Consider the following 26,500-nt stretch of genomic DNA (forward strand, 5'->3'; position numbering starts at 1 on the left):
TTCCAAAAGGCTTGGGGCAAGATCTTTGGTTCCAAACACCTGCCAAGGGGAAGTGAACGAAACAGGCTGGAAGCCAGGGAATAGCCGTCAGGATTGAACTGCATTTGGTCTGGCTGAGACGGAGGTATTTTTCCCCGCAGCTGTGCCTGTTGGTACCTAAAAGCTGTCGGGGACACAATCCACACCGCGAGCCGCCTGCTCAGCGACCGGGGCGGAGAGGACCGGGAGGAGGCGCGGCACGAAGCCCTCTTCGCTGGAAGGGGCAGGACACCACCTGCTGATGGGAAGTCAGGAAACAAACCTTTTGCTTCCCTTTGCTTTTGTTTCACTAAACGCCTTTATCCTGATCCCAGAGTTTCCTTCCGCCTGATTTTCTGCCCCACCCCGCCTGCGGAGGGGAGCCGTACAGCGGCCTCCTAGGCGCTTGGGCCCACTCCCCACGAATGACAGCTCACAGCCCCGCTTCACCCACGGGGGACAATCGCACACAGCCCTCTCACCGAACCCCGCACCGCTCACCACGCCGGAAGCGGCGGTGACGCGTTCCCGGGCCGCCTATCAGGGCGCTGCCGGAAGCACGCCTGGCGCCGGAGTGGTGCGGCGTGCGGGGTGCGGGGTGCGGGGGCGATGCCGGGTAGGAAATCAGCCAAGGAGAAGAAGCGGCGGCGATCGCGCTCCTGCTGCCCGGAGGGAGCCCCGGGGCCGGGCGGCAGCGAGAGAAAGAGGCGGAGCACCGAGTCCAGCCACCCTGCCGCGGAGGTAGCGCGGGAAGGAGGGGAGGGTGGGCGCTCTGACGCTCCGGCCGCTGCTTTCTCCCCTCCTGCCCCGGGCCCTCCCCTCCCCGACATCCCCGCGGGGACAGGCGGCCGCCACCGGTTCTGGGCTGTGGCACCGGCAGAAGAAGGGCTGTTTGCCTTCCGTCAGGGTGTGTCCGTCTGCTGCCGCTGAGAGGAGCGGACTGTGCCGGGCATCGCGGAGGGAGGAGGGAGGGACGGCGGGCAGTGCCGCGGTGCGGGTCCCTGGAGGTCGGTCTGCGCTTCCCGAGGTGCGAGGGATGTAGAACCGAAGCTCCGAGGGGGCCCCAAGTCATAGGTCTTGTTCTTGCGGGAGGGTGAGTCTGTGCTAGGAGGTATTGCTGCTCGGGTACAGAAATTGGCGTGACACGGCTGTCAAAGTGTTTTGCTAGCTGTGGGGTTTTTTTGTTTGTTTTTTTGTTTGTTTGCTTGTTTGGGTTTTTTTTTTTTTTGTTTGTTTGTCTTTGTTTTAGTTTTTTTGTTGTTGTTGTTTTTTATTTTGTTTTTGTTTTTTTAACTGTAGAGGTCTTCTGCTGGTGTACGGAAGATATATTTTCTGATACGAAGCTACGAAGCTCACTTTTATTCTCAGAAGCCTGTGCCAATTTCCTTCATTCCAGAATAGCTGTAAATTATGAGATTAGTGATTTAATTGCACAACAGATCAGGAGAGAAAGTTTTCTTCTGACTGAAAGTATGTGTTTATGTTTAAGCTGGTGCTAGGTATTTGTAGATAATATTTTCCACTTAATAATAAAATACCTCTTGAAGCTTTTAAAATTTCCTGACATAATAGTTGTCTCAGTAACCACAAATTCAACTTCTACAGTGCAGACCAGAATACTGTTTTGAAGCTCAGGAGTCCATCATAAGCGGTGCCCTGCAGCTCTGAAAGGAAAACTGTTGCAAACACAAATTAAGCAGCATCCTGCTTCTCTGGTTCACTACAAAATGTGAAAATTGTACTTGCCCTCCTTGATTTTAGGAAGCAAAATGCAATGTACCAACCGGAGAGAAAGTGGAAGAAGCTGAACAACCAAGTGATATAGAAGAAGGAGGATTAGATCTCAGTGTGTCACTCAAACCTGTCAGTTTCTACATTGCAGACAAAGAAGAAATGCTTCAGCAGTGTTTTTGTGTCATAGGAGAGAAAAAACTACAGAAGATGCTGCCTGATATTTTAAAGGTACTGAATTACACTTTCTGTTCATATACTCTACATACTTGAGTATCAAAGCTCATTAATCTTTTGAGTCTAGTGGATTTTTGCTTAAAAGATGCCTCTGTATTTCTTCAGTAAAGATTAAATCAAGTCTCTGAAATAGACTGTTTTAAGATTTTACATATTTATTGCAGCTTACACCTTTTTTCTCTGCTCAGCCATTGCTGAACTGCAGACTGCTTATTTCTGTATGGTCCATATGTACTTGTTAGTTGAATGTAAGAGGAGTTTCATGATTGCATGGAGTAAATTCAGTAGTGTTGGTCACTAATAAATATGCATATATGTTAATAAAAGTTGATTTCTTTTTGTGTCAGTTGAATTTATTTGTTTGGAGTTAACTTAATGCCTGAGACAGGGCAGTAAAGCCTCTTGATAGCCACTGAAGCTGTAACTTCCATGGACTTTAGTCTTGCCGGAATTTTCCTGGTTTAGAACTTATGAACTGCAGGACACGGTAAAAATAAATTAGGCTAACAGCCTGTACAGAAGGGACTGCAGGAGAAATGCCATTCGTGTCGGTTTTGTTAATTTGCAAACTGTCTTTCATTTTTATATTTATGAGTGATATTGGTAAGTGAGGCAGGACTTCTTGCTTTAAACAGGTAGGGAATTGTGTACAGTCTCTTCTTTCTGGCAGAAGTTTCTCTGGGAGAAGAAAACAGTTCTGGAGCAACTGGAGGCAGAGGCATTATTGAGTTTGAAAGGAAATTGCATGGTGGTGTAGAACTAGACCTATAGTAGGATTGTGAATGTTACAATACACTCAGCACTTCCTATTTTTGGTACTTGTATGTGGTATCATAGTTCATTTGAAAATGTGAAATTAGCACTTTATTTCACCAAGAGGACACCAAGTAGTATGACAGATGAGAAAGTAATGGGAGTACCCATAAATCTGTCACAATATGTGGTGTACATCAAGCATGAGAAATGAATCAGTTTACATATTTCTTATATTTTGTTTATTTTGGTATAGAACCATTGGTGGGTTTTCAGTAGTGGTGTTTGCTCCAGTTTGTAATCTTGTATTCAACAGTTGGCTCTGGCCTTTGCAGTTAATTCAGTAATCCAACTGCTCCTAAAAGATGGAGAATTAGGCATAATCAGGGCTACAGTTGTTTGCTGTTGCACATGGCCCAGTTTTTTACTGTTCAGTATTGCAGCTGTAGTGATAACTGCAAACCATAGGATAAGTAACTGGTAGGATATATTGCTTAATTTTCCAGAAAAAACCCACCATTTCTGGTAGGTGTCAAATCTAAAACATCTACCTCGTGTTCTTCAGTAGTTCATCAATACAGATCAGAATAGAGAAGGGAATTTCAATCTGTTTTCAGTAGAGCTGAAGTACTACTTAACATTCGTAATTACTCTGTTCTCATAAATTCTTAGTGGCTTGTGGTCTGTCTTATCTGTCTCCTTAGAACTGTTCCATGGATGAAATCAAAGAGCTTTGCTTGGAGCAGTTGGAGCTGTTATCTGAAAAAAAACTGCTGAAGATACTTGAAGGTATGAATGAAACTTTTAGGCACCACTGTACAGCAAAGATTATTCTGCTTTTAAACTGGATTTTCAGTTTTTCTAGCTACTAATACACACATTACACATTTATACACTAATAAGTAATTATTATATGTTAGAATGTGTGTTAGTATATGTGTAGTATGTAAACATGAACATACTATTAGCATGTGTATATATGTAAAACATGTATTAGTACATATATATACATACATGTATGCACTAATATATAATGATTTTGTGTGTGTGTGCGTGTATTTATTGCTGCTTGTGAATTTTTGAGTAAAATTGTCCATTGATTAGAAGCTATTAGGGACACATTCAGAAAAAAATGTAGCTACTTTTCTTTAATACCTAAACTAAGAGCAAAGTTTTTGCCTTGATCAAAAAACAAAGGTAGGAGTGTAGAAGTATTGCTTGAAATCCATTATTTTAAATAACCTAACACTGAGTTACTTGCTGGTTCACTGCAGGAGAAGTCAGACACAGTGCAACACCAATTCCATTATATTAGCAATTGTAGTAGAGCATTTGGTATAGCTAAAGGGTTCCTGATAGATTTCTCTGCTCTGCTGTGACACACGGTGATGTATAGAATTAAGGCTATGATTTTGCAGCTTTCCACTATCTTTTTGAACTTCCATATTTTGAACTTGATATTTGAAGATTGCAAAATTTATCTGTCAACACTTCTGTCTTCTTAGTTAAGTGGAACTCCTTGAATCTTGAATGCTGCACAGTACCTTCTGTTAATTCTGTCTCCTGTGCTTTATTTTAGGTGCCTGTGGTATTGTACTAGAAATAGCTATTGTTGAGATTTTTTTTTGTTTGTTTTGTAATACAGTGTGACTGACAAATGCAAACCATGTGGCTAGTAGAACACTCAAAAATAAGGTTTTTGGTTTTGACCAAGTCTGATTTTAGAACATCTATTTTACATTTGAAAAACTGCTGACTTCAATAGAGTTAACCCATAAGAGTAATCATAACTGCATAGCATTGATTATATTACCTGCCTAAACTTTGTTGTGTGAAACTGTGTATATCTAGGCAAGATTGGAGCCGAGTCTGATACGGACGAGGAGGCAGATGGAGGAGAAAAGACTGGAGTTGAATCAGTCAGTCAGTGAGTAAAAGATAAAACGCTTAAAATCTTAATTTAAGAATACTCAACAATAGAGGGATTTTTCATGAGAAATGATCAAATGCAATGTTGAAAGACCCAGCTGCATTATCCTCAATTATGTGATGAGTTATCTGAATGATGGTGAGCTTGCTAGCTGATCTTAGCTAGCAAGATCTAAACTTAGAAATGTGTCTTTGTCACTTTATAATACTAATGTGTCTTGAGCACATAACTGTGTTTCATAGTGGTGTTACCACCCATCAGTTGAGTTGTAATTAAACATGTGTACGTGTCTCTCCAGCAGCAGAAGTGCAGTAATAAGGTTTAGGTTAACCCACTTTGAGCTAAAACAGGTTGAGTAACACCCTCCCACTTCAGTCAGTGAGTTGTGTATTTTTGCACAACCTTCTTCTGGTGGTCTCAGGTGAGGCCAATCAGCTGATAAGGGGGCGTCACCCAGCACTGCCGAGAGGGATATAAAGAGCTGTGAGGAGCACCAGTGACCCAGAGCACGGCGACCCGGAGCAGGCAAACAGGAACGTGGCCCAGCAGTTAGTGTGGCAGTTGGTGCAGGCAGGGCAAGCAGGAGGGGCACAGCCACCTCCCAGCTCTCTTGAAGGAGCAATGGTCTCCAAAAAAGCAAAAAGTGTTGCTGTTAAGACAACAGAGACGGAACCCCTTTAAGAGGGACAGCAAGAGGGACGTAGCTGTTCAGGCCTCTGGCTGTGTAGAGTGTCTGAGCCTGGTGTTAGCACCAGAGGACAGTCTGAGTGGGGTCTGTGTGCGATGCGAGCAGGTGAATGGCTTACTATGCCTGGTGGCAGAGCTCAAGGAGGAGGTAGAGACTAAGAAGTATTAGGGACAGTGAAAGGGAAATTGACTGGTGGAATCACACCCTTTCTAACCCAAAAGAAGTCCAGAAGGAGATGGTGAAGCCCTGCCCCTTCTGCCATCAGGCAGTTGGAGCAAACCAGGGGGATGGGAGGGAATGGAAACAGGTTCCTCATCAGAGAGGCAATAGAATCCACTCACAACCCCCACCATCTCTCCAGGTGCCCTTTGAGAACAGATATGAGGCCCTGCACTCAGAGAATCAGGCAGAGGACAGACAAAAGGAAGATCTGTGTGGAAGGTCTCCTGTTTGCCCCCCGACTACCAGACAGGTTACAACTACAGCTACAAAGAAAAAAAGAAGGGTAGTTGTAGTTGGTGACTCCCTTCTGAGGGGAACTGAGGGCCCTATGTGTCGACTGGACCCATCCCACAGGGAGGTCTGCTGCCTTCCTGGGGCTCGGGTGAGGGATATTAGTAGGAGACTCCCCCAGCTAGTTTGTCCCTCTGATTATTATCCACTGTTGGTAGTCCAGGCTGGCAGTGATGACATTAATGGAAGAAGTACTAAGACAATTAAAAAGGACTTCAAGGCACTGGGTCACCTAGTTGATGGGTCAGGAGCACGGGTGGTGTTTGCCTCAATTCCTGCAGTAGCAGAGACGAATGAGGAGAGTAATAGGAAAACATATCACTAAGTGGCTAAGGGGCTTGTGGCACCAGTGGAACTTTGGGTTTTTTGACCATGGGCCAAATTTCATCAAACCTAGTCTCTTCAAAGCAGATGGGCTTCATCTATCTAGCAAGGGCAAAAGGACTCTAGCCTATAAGTTGGCGGGGCTGATAAGGAGGGTTTTAAATTAGGTTTGAAGGGGGATGGGATTGAAACCGGGCTCTCCAGGAAGTAGCCCAAGGGTGGAGAGCCCAAGTTAAGAGCCAAACCAGCAGCCCAGCTGAAGTGCATGTACACCAATGCACGAAGCATGGGCAACAAACAGGAGGAGCTGGAAGCCATTGTGCAGCAGGAAAGCTCTGATGTAGTCTCTGTCACGGAAACATGGTGGGATAACTCCCGTGACTGGAGTGCTGCCATGGGTGTCTACAGGCTCTTCTGAAGGGACAGGCAGGGTAGGAGAGGTGGAGGGGTAGCTCTATATGTTAGAGAGTCTCTTGGCTCTGTAGAAGTTGAAGTCAGTAATAATAACGTGGAGTGCCTGTGGATCAGAATCAGGGGGAAGGCCAACAAGGCTGATATCCTGGTGGGAGTCTGTTACAGACCACCCAATCAGGAGGATGAGGGTGATGAATTATTCTACAAGCAGCTGGCGGATGTTTCAAAATCGTCAGCCCTTGTTCACGTGGGTGACTTTAACCTTCCAGACATCTGCTGGGAACTCCACACAGCAGAGAGGAGGCAGTCTAGGAAATTGGTAGAGTGTATAGAGGATAATTTCCTGCTCCAGCTGGTAAATGAGCCTACCAGGGATGGAGCCCCGCTAGACCTCCTGTTCACAAACAGGGGCTGGTGGGAGATGTGGTGGTCAGTGGACATCTGGGACAAAGCGATGATGAAATAATAGAGTTTTCAATACTCAGGGATGCAAGGAGGGCCATCAATAAAACATCTATGTTGGACTTCTGGAGGGCAGATTTTGGCCTATTCAGAAGAGTAGTCCAGAGTGTACCCTGGGAAACAGCCCTTGAAAACAAAGGGGTCCAGGAGGGATGGAAGTACTTCAAGAAGCAAGTTTTGAAAGCACAGGAGCAGGCTGTCCCAGTGCACCAAAAGGCGAGCTGGCAGGGAAGACAACCGGTCTGCCTGAACAGGGAGATTCTGAAAGAAATTAGGGTAAAGAAGAGAGCCTACTGGTTATGGAAAAAAGTGCTAACTACTCAGGAAGAATTTAGGAATATAGTTAGGTTTTGTAGAAAGAAAATTAGAGAGACAAAAACACAACTTGAACTGCATCTCATCACCTCTGTGAAGGATAACAAAAAGTCCTTCTACAGATACAGCAATAGCAAAAGGAGGGGCAGGGAAAACCTCGATTCTCTACTGGGCATGGGCGGGAATATAGTTATCAAAGATGAAGAAAAGGCCGAGGTATTTAACACCTTCTTCGCCTCAGTTTTCAACAGGAAGACAGGTTGTCCTGAGGACAGCTGGCTTCTGGAGCTTGTAGAAGGTGACAAGAATCTGAACAGCTCCCCTGTAATCCAGAAGGAAACAGTCAGTGACCTACTGAGCTGCTTGGATCCCCACAAGTCTATGGGGCCAGATGGGATCCACCTAAGGGTAATGAGAGAGCTGGCAGAAGAGAGCTCGCCAAGCCTCTCTCTATCATCTACCAACAGTCCTGGCTCACTGGGGACATCCCAGATGATTGGAAGTTGGCAAATGTCACGCTAATCCACAAAAAGGGCCGGAAGGAGAACCCGGAAAACTACAGGCCTGTCAGCCTGACCTCAGTGCCTGCCAGGGTTCTGGAACAGATCATCCTCAGTGTAATCACACAGCACCTGCAGGATGGGCAAGGGATCAGACCCAGCCAGCACAGGTTTAGGAAGGGCAGGTCCTATCTGACCAACTTGATCTCCTTTTATTATCAGGTGACCCGCCTGGTGGATGAGGAGAAGGCTGTGGATGTGGTCTACCTGGACTTCAGCAAGGCCTTTGACACCGTCTCCCACAGCATTCTCCTGAAAAAGCTGTCAGCCCACAGCTTGGACAGGAGCACTCTGCGCTGGGTTAGGAACTGCTGGAGGGCCAGGCCCAGAGAGTGGTGCTGAACGGTGCTGCATCCAGTTGGCATCCGGTCACTAGTGGTGTCCCCCAGGGATCAGTGTTGGGCCCAGTTCTGTTTAATATCTTTATTGATGATTTAGATGAGGGGATTGAGTCCATCATCAGCAAATTTGCAGATGACACTAAGCTGGGGGGAAGTGTCGATCAGCTGGAAGACAGGAGGGCTCTGCAGAGGGACCTGGACAGACTGGAGAGTTGGGCTGATTCCAACGGGATGAGGTTCAACAAGGCCAAGTTCTGGGTCCTGCACCTTGGCCACAACAACCCCATGGGGAGCTCTAGGCTGGGCACAGAGTGGCTGAGAGCAGTCAGGCAGAAAGGGACCTGGGAGTCTGGATCGACAGGAAGCTGAACATGAGCCAGCAGTGTGCCCAGGTGGCCAAGAAGGCCAATGGCATCCTGGCCTGGATCAGGAACAGCGTGGCCAACAGGTCCAGGGAAGGGATTCTTCCCCTGTACCCAGCCCTGGGGAGGCCACAGCTTGGGTCCTGTGTCCAGTTCTGGGCCCCTCAGTTTAGGAAGGAGATTGAGGTGCTGGAGCAGGTCCAGAGAAGAGCAAGGAGGCTGTGAAGGGATCCAGCACAAGTGCTGTGAGGAAGGGCTGAGGGAGCTGGGGGTGTTCAGTCTGGAGAAGAGGAGGCTCAGGGGAGACCTCATCACTCTCTAGAAATCCCTGAAAGGAGGTTGGAGCCAGGGGGTCGGGCTCTTCTCCCAACGAGCTACCAGTAAGACAAGAGGGCATGGACTTAAGGTCTGGCAGGGGAGGTTTAGGTTGGATATTAGGAAAAAATTCTTTACAGAGAGGGTGATCAAGCATTGGAATGGGCTGCCCAGGGAGGTGGTGTAGCCAGGGGGTGGTCGGGCTCTTTTCCCAGGCAGCTCTCAGCAAGACAAAAGGTCATGGTCTTAAGTTGTGCCGGGGGAGGTTTAGGTTGGACATTAGAAAGAATTTCTTTATGGAGAGGGTGATCAAGCATTGGAATGGGCTGCCCAGGGAAGTAGTGGATTCTCCGTCCCTGGAGATATTTAAAAAGTGACTGGATGTGGCACTCAGTGCCATGGTCTGGTAACTGCAGTGGTAGTGGATCAAGGGTTGGACTTGATGATCTCTGAGGTCCCTTCCAACCCAGCCGATTCTATGATTCTGTGATTCAGTTCATCTGGGTCATGCCCTTCCTCTTCTGCTCTTCCTTCTGGTCCTTCATTCCTGCCCCAGTTGAAGCAGCAATGACACTCAATTGTTACCAAGTTCTCTGTTAGGGTTATAGTTGAATGTCAATAGAGTTTCAAGAACAGAGGCTTCTGGTTTATTGGGTGGGTATCAGTCACTTTTGTAAATGGAAACATGTCTTACCTTTTAAAAATAGTTACTTGTTTTTTAAAGACAAGTTTTGTGTAAGTCACTTCTCTGTTAAATATATGAACTTTCTGACAGTATAGAAGCAGAGAAAGGGAAAAGAAGATTACTAGGTATAAGCTACAGTGTATCAAATGTTAGGAGCCCAACTTGCTCACAGAAGATGAAATAAAAAGCTGACCTGATTACAGCTGGTCCACAGGCCCAGTGCACAAAATTAATAAACATGCTGAGACAACACAAGATAATACACCACTGTTGGGTTAGTTAAAACAACACTAGGATCAAGTGGGTGGGAAAGGTAGTGATGGTAAGAATTTCACATTTAGATCATTATTTTTGATTTATCAGAGACCTGAGTTCAGATTCTGTCTTTGACTCAGAACAATTTGTGAAGTTATTGAATGAACTTATTTTCCTTGCTCACGTCTCATGACACAAATACACTAGAAAATGGAGTGATACTAAAGTGAAGGTTTTATTGTAGTACAGTTTTTATAGCCTTTGACATTTTTTCTAGAGTTCCATGTGAGCTGATTTGTGTCTGTATTCCGCCCTTCGCTATTTGTTGCCATCATAACGTGTGAATGGTGTCAATGCACCCATTTATGTTGTCTAGTTTTCTTAATTTGGGCATTGCTTTCTTCTTGCTATTTAAGAAAGCAAAACAAAAAATAAAAAAACTACACTAAACGTCAGATCTCGTTATGTAAAGGAGTCTGAGTAATTGATGTTTTGCCATTGAACTTCTAAGTAGAATGAGAAGACAAATTGTTGGCTCAGGAAACCATGAAAAATCCCCCAGGATTTTGAGTTCTGGAGAAATTATATGATTTAACCATTCTTTAACCATTGCTGCAGTTAGCAAAACCCCACCACGCTGGCTTACAGTATGTTGCTGATGAGAAAGATGTGAGCAGTAACGGACAGCAAAATCAAGAATAAATGTAAAGAAGCATGAGAAACTGAGAGATATTGATTAAGGTTACAGAGCAGATTGTATCCTTTGGTGAAGAGAATGGCTGAGGTGCCCCTGTTTTTTGTAGCTCAGTCCCTCCCCCTGATATTTTAATATTTCAGACCCTTCCAAACTGGGCAGGTAAGGCATTTCAGTGGAGGAATTGGGGGATTTCCTTTTAGTGCAGTGAGTGAAAGAAAAGCATGCTACGCACATGGATGTTTTCTGAGAACCTTAACACATAGATTCAGTGGTGTGCCAATTTCAATAAAAACCACTAAGGAAAAGCTGTTTAAATGACAGAGGAGTAAAGGCTAGGAAGAAATAGATGAAATCTGGAAATTAGGATCTACTATCATGAAGTTTAGTGTTTAGTGAGTAGAGCTTTATTATGCTTTTACCACAGTAAAATGTCACAAGCCTTTTTTTGCTAAATCATTCTACTCTTTAGGCATTTAAGTTAACTTTTTTATAACCTGTGTGTGGATAACTATAAATGCAAGTATGCAAAACTGCAGAAAACTTAGCCAGAACAGCAACACAGCAGTCTGTAGGCAGGGAGGCTAAAGATGCAGCAGTGACAAAATAGTGAAAACCGCACTGCGAAGTGAAATTTCGGTTGTTGTAGTCATTAATATGCTTTTAATTATCATCTGAGTTTAAATGGGTGAATTTGTTTGCCCTGGGAAGAAAAAAGACTTTCCAGATTTAAAAAGGCAGTTTCTTTGCTTAAATTCTCACTATTGGTTCTTCCTAGTTTGTCTTCATTACTTGTGGTTTTCTTATAAATGACTACTTCTTTCTGCATTCTATTAATAGTACAATATTAAAGCTTTTTTGTTTTAAATTCTGCTTTTATTGTTTTCTTGGACATGTAAATATGGGAAGGTAAGATATAAATAGCAAGTCTTACTCTAACTAAAGACTTATTTACAGATTGGAAGCATCAGTTTATTTCTTTCAACCTTGTTCTTGAATAATAAAATAATTCTACAAGCTTGTACCTTACCAGTGTCCACATATCAGTAGGAATACAGAAAGCTTAGATCAATACACCTGAAGGAAGTTACAAGTGTATGAAAACATTCAGGCCTTTTTATAACGGCATAGTTAATGCTGTGTCTTTTTTTACCCCAAAATACATAAATACTTACCTGTCTCTAAAGACCTGCTTTCCATCTGCAACTCTAAAACTAGCAGGGATTTAGAGACATTTCTCCAAATATGGGGGAGATGGCAAGATACAGATCTTTAGATGAAGCTTTTGGATAGTATCGTATCTATAAATTGAATCTTCCTTCTTCTGGTGCACATATGCTCATTCTCTCACCAGAAGAGGAAGTACTGGGGTTTCCCTAAATTTAATCTCTGTCAAAGATTCATATACTCCTGTTAGTATGTAGGTCTATTACTTTGTCACCAGATTCCTCTGGGTTAAACACTGAAGTCCTGGAATAAGCATGCAGAAGAGCAGAAGCAGCAGGGCCTATGTTATCCAATAACTGGAAACTGCTGTTACCATAGTAGTTATGCTTCATTTACTTGTAAGCTCTGTGTAGAATTTTGACTGTGCAGTTCTCAGATTTTTGTTCCTGTTTCTATGTTAACATTTCTTATGTTAACAAGAAACACAATTGGAACAAAAAATTAAAGGGAGCTTGTGAGGACTTCAGACTGACAAAAATATTTTTTCAGACTTAGAACTGCAAAGGCAAATTTAAATTTAGGAAGGTACATATATCATCTTTGTGTCAAGAGTAGCAGAGAACCTGATCTCAAGCCTCACTCTGGAGATTTAAGTTAATGTTTCTTAAAAACAATTAAAAGCCTTGTAAGCATCAGCCTGACTGCATCCCCATGTTGTCAGACTGTCTTTCTAGTCCAGTACATTTTTTCTGTCACAAAACTTGTCCTGTCCTTCCTGACAATTGGAATTACCACTTCCAATTACTACTGACACTTTGAATCCCAGCCACCAGCATTGCTGTATTACTGTCCTACTACTTAGCTGTCTACTCCTCTGACCAGTATAGCTTTTTCTAACCTGCACTGCTGTTTCACTGCATAATCTGCTGAAACTGGGCTACAACATCAACCTCAAGCACGTTTCTTTGACAGCTATGCAGATGCCTGCAGATAGTATTGTATGTGCAAAACAGAATCCAGTGTGAGTCCAGGTAAGCATTACACTGATCTCGAAAATGCCAGCATGAAAAGCTAGCATAGGGAAAATTTAAATTTACAGCATTTCCCACCTACAGGCTAATAGCTGCTTTCTGGTGGAAAATAACATACTGGGCAAGTGTTGTACTATTAAAAAATAAATGCTGACTTTTATCTCTTGGAAGATCAACTTTATACTGAGGGAGTTAAAGACTGATAAAAAGAGGGAGCTCCTCATTACTGTGGTCGCTTAGTAGCATGCAAGAAAGAAGAGGGCATTAAGTTTCTGCACTGCGTTTTGATTATAGGTAATTAGGAAAAAATATTTCTTACTAACAAACAGATTCAGTAAGGTTAAGAAGTTGTGAGCAAAACTGAATTACGATCTGAAATGCTTCTGCTTGGCCACAAGATGGTGCAGAATGCTCACCTACTCGGCAAACTATTGAAAATTCACCATCAATACTGTCCAAGCCTGAAAAAGAAGAATGTGCTGCGAACATACTTTTTGTTTATAAAAATTATTTTGCTCATAGAAGGTAGTCTTTAAAGGAACATGATTTTGCAGTTATCAATGATAATATCAAAGCAACAGGAGGAAATCTTACAGCAAGTTCAGATGTGGGATTTTTTTCAATTGATAATTATTTAACATAGCTGTTAAAATGTGTGTAGGTGATTTAACAGCCAGTGATTGAACCATAGTGGTCACTGCAGATTTTCTCTCCAAGAGGTGATTATAATCCTCAGTGAAATTTGGCATCAGAGATCAAGGTGATACTAGAGATGTGTATTTCCTTGCCTGTATGCCATTCATGCAAGGTCAGACTTTCCCATGACCCATGGCTGTCCAGTGCAGAGATTACTACTCAGTCCAAAATGATGAAGCATGTGTGAGGAAGGATAGGATAGAGGCAGCCTAAGCAGCTTTTGCTCTTAGTGATAAGCAGGGTGTGTCACAACCTTATTTTGGCCAAGAGTCTGGTGCCACTTAGACCTCCTTGCACACAAAGGCCTCTCTGATATCTGGTGCAGATCTAAAATGATCCCTGGTAGCTGACATGCTGTTGGTCTTTTGGGTATCTGGTGGAGCTATGGGTTCCTCATTTTGTCTGCTTGCAGTCTAGGCTCTTTCAGGAATTTGGCCTCTGGTCTCTGAGTTTATTTAGTACCTCACTCCCAGGCCTCTCATTCTGCTTGCTGGCTAGACTAGCCTGAGGTTTTTTTTGGGATTTATAAGCATCTGCATGCACCCTGATGCATGACATTGAAGTTCCCTGAGGAGGTGTGCACTTTTCCATTCTTGCTAGTTTCTGCCAGCAGTCCTGCAGGCCCCTGGGACCCTGGGTCCCCTTTGCAGTTGGTGGCACTTGCACACACACACATGGATGCACATATATGTAGTGATTAGTATCCCCTCATTTGGAAAAAAAGCTTGTGATAGAATTCAATGAGAAGTTCGGATAGACTGTGGTGACCAGGGCTTGATCCGACAAGTATTCTGACCAGGAACTTATTTATGCTCTGTGGGTCTTTTATATATATTTTTTTTACTTTCTATCTTGATCTGTCCCTTTTCTCACCTTTGGTTCTTCTCTAAACATCCCATACTGCCTTACACGCTCCTATGCTCCTCTTAAAAACATCACTAGTGTGTTTCATGCAGTCCTGCAGTGCTATTTTCCAGCATCTTGTTCAAACCCCATCACTCCCTCAGACAGAACACCCTTCAGTTTGTAAGGCAATTTCTCTAGCTGACTGCTCTTACTAGGTTTCATTCTCAGAATATGGGCTGGTTGCTTTGCTTTCAAAACCCTAGGAGCAATTTGGGCAGAATGATCCAGCTGAACTGATGAAGTTACCAGGATTCCTCTGCTTGATGTTTTCCTCTGCTCCTCACTTGGTTCTCATGGTGACTTCACCATTAATCATAATGGACAGGACAGGACAATGGAGAACTGTTTGTGATAAGCCTTGGCAAGGGACAGGAGAGGAAAACCTGAAATTTCTGGGAGGGTGTGCTGTGACAGCATCATGGACAGATATATATGGTGGTCTGTGCTGGAATCTGGCCTAACCCCACTCAGGAATGAGGGTGGGTGGGGAAATATCGCTGCCAAGGAATATTGTCTCAAAGTAGAGGAGCAGTTGAGGTAGGTCTCACTTAACTGTGAACTCCATGGTTTTGTGTGTATGTGCGCAAAACCCACGACAATGTCATGGTGTTCTTTTCCCCCATGAAAGCAGAAAGATTGAGATTCTGGTTTACATGTCTAAACCATCATATGGTGCAGACATGATTTCATTTGTTGAATTCTAGGCTTACTCTGCATCTGCCAGGAGAGGGCAGTGATTTGTCTTGCAACACTTCTGGCCTTCGAAGTACAACACTGATGACTGAAGTTGAAAATAAATGAACAAACTCTGTCTGTGAAGAAGCAAAGTTTAAATAATTTTCTGATGGGTTTAGTATCTTGAACAACTAGTTGGTATCTCTTTAAGTCCTGCCTAGGAACGGAATATCTAACAGACATTAGGAGGCTGGGACAATACTTGAGTTTTCCAGGAAAGAAAGCAGACTGATATTCAGTCACTCCACTGAAAACAGCAATCAGACATACCACTGAATTCTGCGAAAAATGCATCAAATGCATCACAGTCTGTTCCTACTTTATAATAAAGACATTTGACAGAACACTTCTCTTCACTTACCTAAGGTGAAGGTAATTACTGTCTTTTTCAAGTGCTGTGTTTCTCTGAAAAGGGAACATTCTCCTTAATAATTTATTGTGTCCTACCATACATACACATTTTTGTTGCAATGGGCAGAAAAAGTGGGAGAGACAGAAGAGTCTATTGATTTGTAGCCTTTGCTACTACAGAAAAGGGAATAGCAATCAAAGTAATTTTTTCTCAGAAATATGGCTAGAAGTATTGCAGTGATCTTCCGCCTGACATAGCTATTGGACACCAGAAAAAAATACAGTTTTGAGATCTTGGGGAAAATAGATCTGTATTCAATTTTAGGAAAAGCCTTCAGGCCATTACTAAAAGCAAGTTGTTAAAGTCATTATATTTACATCTGTGATATCAGAACACTTCTATCCCTTTTACAGTGTTTTTAGCTCCCACAGGAACGGTAGTTGCATTGATTCCATATCAGTATTTATGAAACCAACGCTGCATTGACATTCAGAGTAGGAAACTGGCGATTCTGCTGTCAAAATTCTCACTAAACATGGCAGTTGAACTCTCCCTGTGATTCTGGGTCCCTTCACCTTCCTTCTTCACAGTATTTTCACATTTTGTATAACTAGTAAATGTGGAATGTCTGGAGGATATGAACATTTCACAGAAGCATATCTTCACTATTCCTTGTGTAAAGCAACTGAAACCTTATGGGTCAGGGGCAGAAATCTTAAAAAAAAATCAAATGAAGAAATGTGGATATTGATTACAATTTAACGGTTGATACATTTGTTTTAAAAATTGACACTTTGCAAATCTTTTAAAATTGTGATGTAGGAGAGATGGATGGTGATGGTAACTTCAATACCATCACCAATAGTAGCTTCATGAAAATAGTGAAATAGCTTCTTAATTTCAAAAGACAACACTATATAGCATTTGAATATAACTGAAACTATAATTTTTTTTCCCAAATCATTTAACTGTATAGCAATGTATTCTGAGCTTTAGAGAGAAGAATGTCATATAAAGGAGAGGCTACCAGTGAGGATTGTTGTTCTTAAAGACCAGTGGAAAGATCTACTTTATGCTTGTTTATTGATAGGCAAAGTGAAAAAAAGCTCATTCTGGGGTGCTAAGATTAGCACTCTTGCATTTCTTTTCCCATTATTCACACTGTAGCTGGCCTATTGGGTTACCACCACATTATTTCTTTAGTAAGGTAAGTTTTTCTTAGAAAAGTTCTCTGAAACTGTAACATATGTGCATTACAATGCTGTCTTACTTGTTTCTAGGCAGGACAACAGTATAGACTCTACTTCTTCTCTGAGAGACGAAAACAAGATGGAAAGTCAGGAGGCAAAACAAGGTATGTAGTAAAGAAAGGGGAAGGCTTTGTTGTCTTTATGTTGGGCAGTGACCAGCTGCATTTAACTAATAGCTCTCATTTGAACAGTAGCTGCTCTCACAGAGAATCATCCTTCTAGAAATCAGATGGTGTAAGGTTTGCAGAACTGCAAAGCAGCTTACTGAAAATACACACTGAGTCTTTGAATCTCTGAGGACGAATGCTTTTTCTTGTAGATTTTCTCTGTTTAAATGAAAAAAAATGTAGTGGGTGAGACATTCAGGTACAACAGCGATTGGCAGAATGGAAAATGCGAAAGCAGGTGAGCTAGCAGTTGAATACCTACTGTGTCAGGAAACAGTCTTTACCTGCAGCAGTATTTGTTTTATTCTAATCATTAAATCAGCACCAACTGCAAGTATTATTTTTGTATGAAATACTGTAGTTGTAGGTGTTTCTGTCTCAGTCTGTTTATTTTCATTTGAACTAGCTGTAGGCAGTAACATCAGAAATAGCTTTTCCAATCAAAGAATGTTTCAAATTTTTATAAGCTGTATTTCACTTCTGCAAAGATCTAATATTACTTGCTTCCTGCAACTCACTTTTCACAATTCAGAATTGTGTGTCTCTTGGAGTAACTTCATGAAACTATTTTTTTTTAATGAGTTAATTACTGGAGGGAATTAAATAGAGACGGGTCATAATAAAATCTTCAGAACTTTTAGGAACAGGTTGTTATGGCTTTTTGAGGATTCACTTATGTGTTGTTTGCTGTACTACATGGAGTGATCTTGGAATGGGCTGATTCCCTGAAGATCTCTTCCAAGTTTGTATTATCAAAGGGAACTGATGACTCTTAGGTGATTGCCTTATTGTTGTTGTTTATGACACAGTAAAATAGACTTTGGACTACATGATGGCTTTGGACTACAACAGTGTCTCCACTCAAGATGTTAGGTTTTGAGGATCTCAATATAAATTTGAAAATATAACTAATCATTCTGCTGTGCTGCAGCCTCTGATGCTATGGAGAGAAAAGAGAGAATTAGCGAATAAGCAAAGGTGGATAAAATAAAATTAAAAACCAGAATTACATGTGCTAAAATACATCTTGCAACTGTAGCTGAAGAAAAAAGTTATGAAAAAAGTAATGAGAAATGCCAACAATGATCTTTATTACTGTGTGTGTAAAATTACAACTGCAGTAGAAGGAAATAAAGCCCATCAGTTAATTAAGTATCTGTAGGACAATGAGATTATATGAACACAGTATTACACTGTTCTGGAGATTCCATATTCTGAATGGAACCAGATTAGGCTTTTCCCAGCTTCCTGCTCACTACTATTTCTGGGACAAACATGAATGACTCTCAGTGTGCACAGTGTACTCCAGCAGAGAATATCCCATGGGTTAGGCAGGCTAACCTGTCCTGGCTGTGTTTCCCTCCAAGCCTTTTGCACATCCCTGGCCTGTTTGGGGTCAGAGTGAGAAGCAAACAAAGAAAGCCCTGAGGCTGTGCAAGCACTGTTCATCACAGTGTTATCAATACTATTTCAGAAGAAATCCCCAACTAAGCACTGTGCACACTGCTGTGAAGAAAATTAATTCCATCCCAGCCACACCTGGTTTCTCTTTGGCCATGAAGTAGGATGACTATGATCAGTCCATTGATGTTTTTTCATCCATGGGAATGCTGCTTGGTTGAGCAGCATGTTATTTAAATACCCATCAGTGCTGCAGCAAGACAGAATTTCTGTTTCTTAATTCTGTTGATTCCCATTTCTCTTGCTCTTTCACATAATTTATATCTTGCAAGGTAGAGTTGAAAGAAGAGTGTTCAAAATTGGTTTAATAGTAAGCGAAACAGGTAAAACTGTACCTGAAAGAGAAATATTAATCTCCAAATTACTGTCACAGTAGAAACAGGGTAAAACTGCTTAGGATTGAAGAAAGACTGGTATGCTCATCTCTTAGGAGTACTCTTAGGAGTACTTTTTATACATGCTGTTGTGAGGAGGATTTTTCACAGCTTCATAATAATTTGTGATGTTTTCAGGCTTTCATTTTTTATTGCTTGAAAATTGTGTTTCATGTTACAGAAAATCAAGATCAAAAAGTACTCTATAAACTTCATCTATATCATCTTCATCTATATATCTTGTTCTACATTTTCCATATCTGAATTTACTTTATTGACAGCTTTGAATAGAAAATGGAGGTGCCACGTATGTTAGCTATATATTTTACCGTATGTGCTGCTTTTACCAGTATGATGCCAGTTTTTGCAATTCAGTAAGCCAGTGAGATACTGGGTTGATAACTGTAAGAACCTAAATCAGGAGCACATTCTCAGTTAGGGTAACATGCAGTATTCATAAGTTGGGATATACCTGCTGTGACAAATCATAGCCTGTGATCAGGGGTAAATACCTTAATAACTTTTTTAAAGTGCATATAGGACAAACATCTTTAATACTGAATTAAAAAAAGTCATTGGAGTTATGTTTTTAAATGTTTATTGTTTATAAAACCAATTTGAGATTTTATTTTTCCTGCCTTCCCACCTTCCTGCCCTCCCACCAGTCTTCCTATCTACCTTCCCACCTGCCTCCCAATTAATGTTTTTATAAAACCTTATTTCTTTTCCCTGACAAAGTAACACTTGACTTTTTTAGGGTTGCTGGTTAAACTGATTTTTAACAATAAATAAAACTGTTTTTCTAAGCCATACTCTATTGCTCACATTTGTACAGAACTTCCACCTATGTGAGGGCTCTGCACAAAAGTTGAAGAGAGTACCAATCATGATGTTCATCACCTCAGTCTTGTGTTTTCAAGAACAGTTTCACATTCCTTTTGCTGCATATAAAAATAATTCCTTTATAATAAGTCACTGAAACAATAGTAGTGTGAAATGAAGACTAAAAATATTGTTTCAGAGGTGCTTTACTCTTTTGTAAAAGGGAAGAGAACTGTCTGTATTGGGTCTGAAACCCATATCAAAGGAGTATTCTTACTGAGAAAATTGTTTAAAAAATATTTCCTGAAGTTTTCCAACAGTAAGACATCAAATACAAGCATCTTGAGCAAAAAACCCAGTGATAGGAAGATGATTAGTTAAAGGCATTAAAATCAAAGGTCCCTGCTGTGGTAGGTTGCATAATCAATGTTTTGGGTTTTTTTTTTTAATTTGAAAATCAGCAGGATTCTGATTGCCTGATAATGAAAAAGAGTAGTTCATAGAGGAAGTACTTGAGTTTCCAGTATATTGGTTGTTTAGTTGTTGATGAGCAATTCTTGCACATCTGTACTTCTACCCTCAGCTTTGAGGTTCAGGAACCAAAGGTAAGGATGGGTGAAACTAGTAATTCCAAAACAAAAATCTAAGTTTGGTTAAAGGCAGCCTTTCAAAGCCAGATGCCAACATACTAATTGTAAGAATCAGAGAGTTGCAGAATGGCTTAGGTTAGAAGGGCTGTTTTGAGGTCATTGAATCCAGTGCCCCTGGCACAAGCAGCTCAGCTGGGGCAGGTTGCTCAGGACCATGTGTTCAGGACCAGTTTTGAATGTGTGCAAGAATGGGGTCTCTGTGGGAAATCTGCTTCTGTGTTTGGCCACTCTCACAGTAAAAAAGTTTTCATGTGTCTAATGGAATTTTATATGTTACAATTTTCATCCATTGCCACTAATCCTGTCTCTATGCAGTACTGAGAGGAATTTGTCTCCCCTGAATTCATGCTCTTTTATATATTTAAAGGAGAATTTAAAAAATTTAAAAAAATAGGTTTGTAATACTGTCTGAATATCTATTAAAGCAAGTAAATTTTTGATATATAGTGGATCATTATAGACTAAAGTAGCTTGCATAGGAATGTACACTTTCTTTGAATATTCATGGTAAGAAATCATGTGTATTTCAAAACCACAAATCTTTATACCATCATTACTCATTAACAGGGAACACAGCCATATCTTGGTATAGTGGTACTACCAAAAGCAATTATAAAGCCTTTAGCATCAGTAAATGTACTGTCATCTGCCTATAAATTCCTCATTTTAAACAGGAGCCATCGTACTGTAAGTTTCCACAGATAGAAAGGTTGGGAAAGGGCTAATAATTTCTGAGGCCACTGTGCCAAAAGCAGTTATTTGCAGGCAGCCAAATTGTGAGAACAGTCACTCACATTCTGTTAGTTTTGCTTTTATTTTATTGCACTGCCTCTTCTAATTATTTTTTTTAATGAACTCCAACTTTTAGCCAGCATTATAAGACAATGGTACACTTTCTCCATGTTTTTACTGAGCCAACTACATTTAAGTACTTTTGATGGATTCTGAATAATTGTACTATAAGGGGAGTTTCTGTTAATTTTAGTACTGTGGTTGACTGTAATATCCTTCTCCTGGTACTGCTGCTTTACCATACTAGATATTCTAAATTGGCATAAAAATTGCATTAACACTTGTCTAAATTGGATCAGCCTTAAAAGTTGGAGGGGGAAAATAAGAGGAATTAGTAGTCTTGAATTCATAGATCTTTTTGCCACTCTCTTAATCTGCAGATAAACACTTTAAGTAGAAGCAATTTCAGAAATTGAAAGAAAAATGGTTCTGTGACTATGATTTTTACATTTGTGTTCCAGGCAAGGGAGAAGATAGTGATGTCCTCAGCATAAATGCAGATGCATATGATAGTGACATAGAAGGCCCATGCAATGAAGAAGATTGCCCAGACATGCAAGAAATTACTGTCAAAAGTGAAGCTGGTCAGATAGATGACCTTGAGAAAGACATTGAAAAAAGTGTGAATGAGATTCTGGGGTTGGCAGAATCCAGTCCAAAGGAGACCAAAGCAGAAACCTTAGCTGTTCCTCCATCAGAAGATGTTCAGCCATCAGCACAGCAGCTGGAGCTTCTCGAGCTTGAGATGAGGGCCAGAGCTATTAAGGCTCTGATGAAAGCTGGTGATATGAAAAATCAGCCCTGAGATTGTTTTGCTTTGGTTTTCAAGTGTTTGTTCTGAAGGATGTGATATCTGTTCTCTTCAGTGCTAAGTGTATTTGGATTGGGTATGACATTCCTCATTCAAGTTCTGTCATGTATCCTAACCTGTGGCCTGAGCTGTTGATAGTTCATTTTATTGCCTTTAGTATGCTGCTTCCATGACATGCACAAAAATGGTTTGATGCTTCACTGAGATCAGGTTTCTTGGTGCTGGGTTATTGCCTCAACCTGGTGCCTTCCAGAAGGGTAAGGATACTCGAGTTCTTTTGAAACCCACAGTTGGAAATTATAAATTTTTTTACTAGCAACTGTTTAAACTATTTGAAAACTCAATTTATGTGTAAACCATTAAAAACACCGTATTAGAGAAGTCTTTTCTAATGTGACAGCCCTCAGCTGTCTGTGATGGGATTTGAGATTGCTTATTTCTCTTTGGGGCCCAGCTCATCTTAGCATATCTATTTTAGTTAAAATGAATGGTGGTTTACCTAAAAGAATACGTAATTTTTAGAAAGCTGAATTCCTAAGTGCAGGAATTTTTTTCCTTTTAAATGAACAGTTGGACCATGTTATTTGCAGAGTTACAGAAGTGCCTGAAAGTGGCAAATACCAGAGTTTTTATATGGTTGGTCATGTAATTTTATCACTCTTCGCTCCACTGTTTAGCTTCTGTATAATAACTGAAAGAAAACAGTTTTTTCTTGATTGTGAAGCATTTTTGTTGACTACTTGGCATAATGTTTGCAGCAAAGTAGTAAATCAAACTATGTAGAAGACCCTGTGTTTTTAACATTTAACTGATGTATTCATTTCATGTCCCCTGTAAATAGGAAAATCCACCTAATTTCAGTATGTTTTTTAGAAGAGGCGGTTTGTTTATTTATTGTATAAGGTTGAAAAAGAATAATTCTACTTTTACCAATTTTAATGGTATTTCTTTGTAAGTAAATTTTATTATAGGATTGATTTTCCTGCTATGATTTCTTAAAACAATTGAAGCAATTCTGATTTTATTTAGAGTTAGTGCTGTTTTTATACTTGGCTGCTGCTGTGGCTTAACCCCAGCTGGCAGTTAAGCACCACACAACCCCTTGCTTACTCCCACTCCCAGTGGCATGGGTGAGCAAACTGGAAAAAACCCGAAAGTTCATGGGTTGAGTCAAAGTTTAGTAGAACAGGGAAGATAATAATAATAGAGATAATAATTTATACAGAACAAGTTATGCACAGTACAATTGCTCACCATATGCTGCCCAATGCATGTTAAGTAAAATGATGTATTATATATTTTTACTCTTGATTTTTCCTTGGTTTTCACTTAGCTGACTAGATAATTTGCAAGGGTAGCATAAATAAATTTCATATGCTGAACTGTAAGATTGCTGTAGACTTTGTTCTAATTAAATATTATGTCTTGAATTCTTTTGCAAGGTTTGCAGTCTTCTTTTTCTCCTTCCTTTTTTTTAAAAAAGTCTTCTTTTTCTCCTTCCTTTTATCTCTTTTTTTCCCCATTTCTTTTAATCTCTTTTCTGCCCTTTTCCATTTCTTTATTGGTAGCCAAGTGCATTGTCTTCAGTAGCAAGTTTCTTACAGATTTCTCAAAGTATGCTTGGTTTCTTCTGGAATCAACATACTGTGAGTAAAATGGTAGCAAAACAGTGCAGTATAAATTTGATTATAAAATAAAACCTTCGATAAATACAATGGAAAAATTACTGTGTGCATTTACTAAATGATGACAGTGATGATTTCACCTGACTGTAATCAGTTATCTGTGGGAATGTTTTCTATTTTTTTTTTTTTAGCATATGAAGAATTTAAGTTAGTCTATATATATCCAATTCAAAAGATAACAGCTAACTTATAAAATATGTGTATTATCTTCAATGAATTTCATTTAGCTTTTTGGTGAAGTTTTGATTTATTTGAGTACCCAGAAACAGAAGGAGGTGATGAGAGAAAGGCAGTTAGACAAACCTAGATATGGGTTTTTTAAAAATTATTATTATTTTCTTGCACACTATAGGAATATTTGATTTAAAGGAAAAATGTTTATAACCTGAGTCTTTTTTTACTGGTACTGCCAACACTGTGGTTCTGTCAATAGTCAGTAGGAGAGGCCATTCCTCACTGGCTGCATTCTCCAGTGTGGATCCCCTGTATTTCTGCCAACCACTGGAAAAACAGTAAAAGGTTACTGCATGCAGAAGCCATGCCTTGGCAATATATAGCATAGGGTGTCATACATAAGCTGAATGTAGATCATGTTTAATAAGAAATATATTTCCTACACCATCAGAACTGATACAAATGCACAAAGTCCATTCAGTGATGTCACAGGATGATACATTTGCAGTTTGGCAGCAAGTTAATACTGCTGGAAGTAATGATAAACTGGAATATAGTTCTTTTCTACTGCCTACTTGCTGGAGGTTTACAGCATATACTTTTGAACCTGAAACAGGAAAGGATCTCAACAGATCAATTCCTGTGGGAAAAGGAGAGCAGGCCAAGTTGTTTGTGTGAATTTATCTAATGTAGAATTAGAACTAGTGATCATAACCGGTAGAAAAGACCAGGCAAAGCAGTCCAAACTCGTAATTTTCCACTGTTTCAGTTAGGAGCAAAACAGCTTTCCACTGTCACAGCGAAAAGCAAAACAAGGCCTAACGAAGCTAGCTTTCTGCCTGAGAAATAATTGGGAGTGTAAATCTCGTTTTAGATCAAGGCACCGCCAAGGCCAGGGAGGTGCCAGCTTGGCCCCAAAAGCATGTGAACATCTGCACAAGGAGAACATAAAGATGCCACAACCAGCAGATAAGAGGAAAGTTATGGCTGGGGCCTGATATCCATAGAACAACATGGAGCCACCTGGAATCCAGGGAGATAGAAGTTTAACCCTAAGAGGGACATGTCCCCGAGAGAACAACTCCGCCCAGACTCCACCTGGTTCCGCCCAGACTCCACCTGGTTCCGCCCAGACTCCGCCTGTTATGAATATTATAATTACCTGTCGTAATCTTATGAATATGCATGAAAGGCTGTATAAATACCCTAACCCTACCCCCCCCGAGCTGGAACTCTCTGTCCAGCGTGAGCTGGGAGTTCCCCGGATCCGTGAATAAATACCTTTGCTGTTTAAAGACTCAAAACTTTGTCTCTAAACAGTTTGTTTGGCCTTTTTGGGCTTCAAACCAAACTTCATTTTCCTGTTGGTTTTCTAGGTCATCTTTAAAAATTCATTTTGTAGTGTGTTGAATGGGCAAAGGTGATTGTTTCAAGGTCTATATCATATTCTAAGTTTAATGTGCAATGGGACAAAGACAGAATAGGTTTATGATGTGTGGGGAGCTAGGAAGAATGGCTTGGAGATTTGGAAGACCTGAGTGCCAGCAAAGAGGCAGGGTCCCATGCTGCAAAGGAAGGTTAACCAAAGAAAACAGAGGCAAGGCCTGTTGCCAGAAATAAAGATGTGGCAAGGCTTATCACCAGACAAGATAATAGGGAATTTGGAGGACTCTTACTCTGAATGAGGGAATTGTGTATTCTATTAACTCTCGGCCTTAACCAGGATATTTTATTAAGAATGCTGATAACCGCCTTTTAGCATGATCTTTGTTTGTTTTATCATGTTTTCTCTGTGCTATTAAAGAGCACTGACGGATGAATAAAATCAGACATATTTCACAAGTGTATGTCTTGACTCACCTCAGATTCTTTTATCTATGCTAACCTTTTCTTCACTGCATCTACAAGTGGCACCCGAACAGGGACCATTGATTTAAACAAGGACTTGAAGGAACAAAGACACAGCATGAACGTGGTGTCTTACCAAAAAGTGTTCTGGACTCTACATTATCACATGAAGGGGAGAGGATTATCACAAGGCTTACTGAGGGATGTTTGTTTGTTTGTTTTGTTTTGTTTTTTTTTAACTAATAAGAGATACTAGGTGTTTGCATTTGAGATTTGTTTGAGATTTGTTGTTTTCTGAGATTTGTTGCTGTTGCTTTTTTTTTTTTTTTGTCATCTGTTCTTTTATGCGTGGAATTGCCATTCCTTGCCTTGTATTGTGATAAATGATTTGTTTTGTAGTTGTGCAAGTGTGAGTGAGTGTGACATATCATTGATAACATAGTCCCAAACTGCGGTTCTGTCGGTGATAAATAGGTGTCAAAATAAAATGGTTGTTAAGAGGTTTGTTTTGTTTATTGTTTGATGATAGTTATGGCTTAGATTATAAAGTTATTTGTGAGCAATATGGGTCAAATGCATTTTTAAGATAGAGATCAGTATATTAATGTATGAAAAAGCTAGTTAAGGAAAGAGGATTTCATATTTCAGAAGAACGTATAGAGGAATTCTTGCAGTGTGCAGAGCAATGTTGTCCTTGGCTCCCCACAGGAGGAACAATTGATTTAGACCAGTGTGAGACTATAGGGAAACTAATGAATGCACGGTTTCAAGAGGAAGAACCATATACTTTAACACCTTTTTCCATTTGGAATATTGTAAAGATATGTTTAACCCCCCAGACTGCTATCCTTAAATCAGTTAACAGACCGAGAATGATGGATGCTGCAGTAGCTACACAGGACGAGGATCAAGATGGTGATAGAGGAGGAAGTATGTCAGAACCTCAGGATGAGCCAGATTTGTGAGAAAGGAAGTCCCTCCT

General features: G+C 40.8%; 1 protein-coding gene and 1 long non-coding RNA gene across 2 annotated transcripts; one reads left to right on the forward strand and one right to left on the reverse strand.

Moving 5' to 3' along the window:
* Positions 1 to 23,241, forward strand: CAAP1 (caspase activity and apoptosis inhibitor 1). The gene is made up of 6 exons (XM_071730447.1): positions 1 to 759; positions 1,780 to 1,980; positions 3,444 to 3,528; positions 4,591 to 4,666; positions 16,765 to 16,838; positions 21,462 to 23,241. The coding sequence occupies exons 1-6, from the start codon at positions 628 to 630 to the stop codon at positions 21,803 to 21,805; spliced, it is 912 nt and encodes a 303-aa protein (XP_071586548.1). The 5' UTR covers positions 1 to 627; the 3' UTR covers positions 21,806 to 23,241.
* An 813-nt stretch (positions 23,242 to 24,054) lies between these two features.
* Positions 24,055 to 25,144, reverse strand: LOC139789553 (uncharacterized). Its single transcript, XR_011723195.1, has 2 exons — positions 25,018 to 25,144; positions 24,055 to 24,277 (listed from the first exon to the last, which is right to left on the reverse strand). It is a non-coding gene; the product is annotated as an uncharacterized lncRNA (long non-coding RNA).
* Between the last annotated feature and the right edge of the window lie 1,356 nt (positions 25,145 to 26,500).

Source organism: Heliangelus exortis, chromosome Z, assembly GCF_036169615.1.
Source record: "Heliangelus exortis chromosome Z, bHelExo1.hap1, whole genome shotgun sequence".
NCBI lineage: Eukaryota > Metazoa > Chordata > Aves > Apodiformes > Trochilidae > Heliangelus > Heliangelus exortis.

Excerpts from the sequence above, each read along its gene's own strand:
- CAAP1 (XM_071730447.1), top strand. The coding sequence starts at position 628 with ATGCCGGGTAGGAAATCAGCCAAGGAGAAGAAGCGGCGGCGATCGCGC. Across the intron at positions 760-1,779 it reads CCAGCCACCCTGCCGCGGAG|GAAGCAAAATGCAATGTACC; the intron begins GTAGCGCGGGAA and ends CCTTGATTTTAG. Across the intron at positions 1,981-3,443 it reads TGCTGCCTGATATTTTAAAG|AACTGTTCCATGGATGAAAT; the intron begins GTACTGAATTAC and ends CTGTCTCCTTAG.